The 2,038-nt window shown below is 45.2% G+C and overlaps 1 protein-coding gene across 1 annotated transcript; it reads left to right on the forward strand.

Moving 5' to 3' along the window:
• Nucleotides 1–391: 391 nt before the first annotated feature.
• LOC119253287 (G2/mitotic-specific cyclin-B2-like) lies at nt 392–1,836 on the forward strand. The gene has a single exon (XM_037520869.2). It carries the CDS (start codon nt 479–481, stop codon nt 1,667–1,669), a length of 1,191 nt encoding a protein of 396 aa, XP_037376766.1. The 5' UTR covers nt 392–478; the 3' UTR covers nt 1,670–1,836.
• The last annotated feature ends 202 nt before the right edge of the window (nt 1,837–2,038 follow it).

Genomic DNA, 2,038 nt, shown 5'->3' on the forward strand with positions numbered 1-2,038 from the left:
TACACATATCCTACACTTGGATTCAATAAGAGAAATTCTAGAGCAGCCAAAAACCTCATGGGATTCTCAGAGGTATGACATGGTGACAGGGCCTTCAAGGCTGACCCGATTTGCCTGAACCTGCTCTGGCCTCATTACTGGGCCAGTGAGGGGGTTTCCTCACTGACCAGTCTAATAACTGGGCCTCCAGACAGCGGCTTTGGCCCACGGCCTTCTGGCAGCCCCTCCACATCTGTCGCAGACATCACTGGCCCACCCCAGGACTGGTCCCCAGGCCCCGTGCAAGCCAGCTCAGCTGGCAAGACAGCTGTGAAGATATTTGCTATCCATGTGATCAACAAAAGATCCTAATCTCTCATACATCAGTAAGAAAAAGGCCGGCAGTCGGGCCCAACGGCGTCGCAGTAGCCTGCGCCCTCCCGGTCCGGCCCGCGTTCCTCTCCGGGCCGGGCAGGCCCCCTCGCCTACCGCGTCCCTCATGGCGCTGCTCCAACGCCCGACGGTTTCCTCTGATTTGGAGAATATTAACACAGGAGTTAATTCTAAAGCTAAGAGTCATGTGACTATCAGGCGGGCAGTTTTAGAAGAAATTGGAAATAGAGTTTCAACAAGAGCAACGCAAGTAGCTAAGAAAGCTCAGAACACCAAAGTGCCAGTTCAACCCACCAAAATGACAAATGTCAACAAACAACTGAAACCTACTGCTTCTGTGAAACCAGTACAAATGTTGGCTCCAAAGGGTCCTCCTCCTGTACCTGAGGATGTCTCCATGAAGGAAGAGAGCCTCTGCCAAGCTTTTTCTGATGCCTTGCTCTGCAAGATTGAGGACATTGATAATGAAGATCGGGAGAACCCACAGCTCTGCAGTGACTATGTTAAGGATATCTACCAGTATCTAAGGCAGCTTGAGGTTCTGCAATCCATACACCCACATTTCTTAGATGGAAGAGATATAAACGGACGTATGCGTGCCATCCTGGTGGACTGGCTGGTGCAAGTCCACTCCAAGTTTAGGCTGTTGCAGGAAACGTTGTACATGTGTATCGCCATTATGGATCGATTTTTACAGGTTCAGCCAGTATCTAGAAAGAAACTTCAACTGGTTGGGATTACAGCTCTGCTCTTGGCTTCCAAATATGAGGAGATGTTTTCTCCAAATATTGAAGATTTTGTTTACATCACAGACAATGCTTATACCAGTTCCGAAATCCGAGAAATGGAAACTCTAATTTTGAAAGAACTGAAATTTGAATTAGGTCGACCTTTGCCTCTACATTTCTTAAGGCGGGCATCAAAAGCTGGGGAGGTTGATGTTGAACAGCACACTTTAGCCAAATATTTGATGGAGCTGACTCTCATTGACTACGACATGGTGCATTACCACCCTTCTAAGGTGGCAGCAGCTGCTTCCTGCCTGTCCCAAAAGGTTCTAGGGCAAGGAAAATGGAACGTGAAGCAGCAGTATTACACTGGATACACAGAAAACGAAGTGTTGGAAGTCATGCAGCACATGGCCAAAACTGTAGTGAAAGTAAATGAAAACTTAACAAAATTCATTGCCATCAAGAATAAGTATGCAAGCAGCAAACTTCTAAAGATCAGCATTATTCCTCAGCTGAAATCGAAAGCCATCAAAGAACTGGCCTCACCTCTGATGGGACAGTCCTAGAATGCTGCGACCCTCAGGCAAGAGTGCTGTAGTCGTGCCGATGGGGAACTCCTAGCATTGTATGTAGTCCTCTGGTCTATTGGATAAAACCTTTTCTCAGACCTATTTTCTAAATGTATATTGAGGAAAAATAAAGCTATTGGTTTTTCTTAAAAAAAAAAAAAAAAGAAAAGAAAAAGATAAACAAGCTAAAAGAAAAATAGGCCAAGGATCTGAACAGGCCTTCCAAAGAAGAGGGCTGTCCATGGCCAATATACGGGAGAAATTGCTTAGTCTCAATAATAATAATAATAAGTAGGGAAATATAAATGAACACTGGAATGAAGTATCATTTTACACCCAAAAGATTTGCAAAAATTACTGTCTCAT

Source organism: Talpa occidentalis, unplaced genomic scaffold (assembly GCF_014898055.3).
Source record: "Talpa occidentalis isolate TD23 unplaced genomic scaffold, MPIMG_talOcc4v2.1 talOcc4.2, whole genome shotgun sequence".
Lineage (NCBI taxonomy): Eukaryota > Metazoa > Chordata > Mammalia > Eulipotyphla > Talpidae > Talpa > Talpa occidentalis.

What these genes read in the sequence shown, in the direction of transcription:
- LOC119253287 (XM_037520869.2), top strand. Translation starts at nt 479, where the DNA reads ATGGCGCTGCTCCAACGCCCGACGGTTTCCTCTGATTTGGAGAATATT.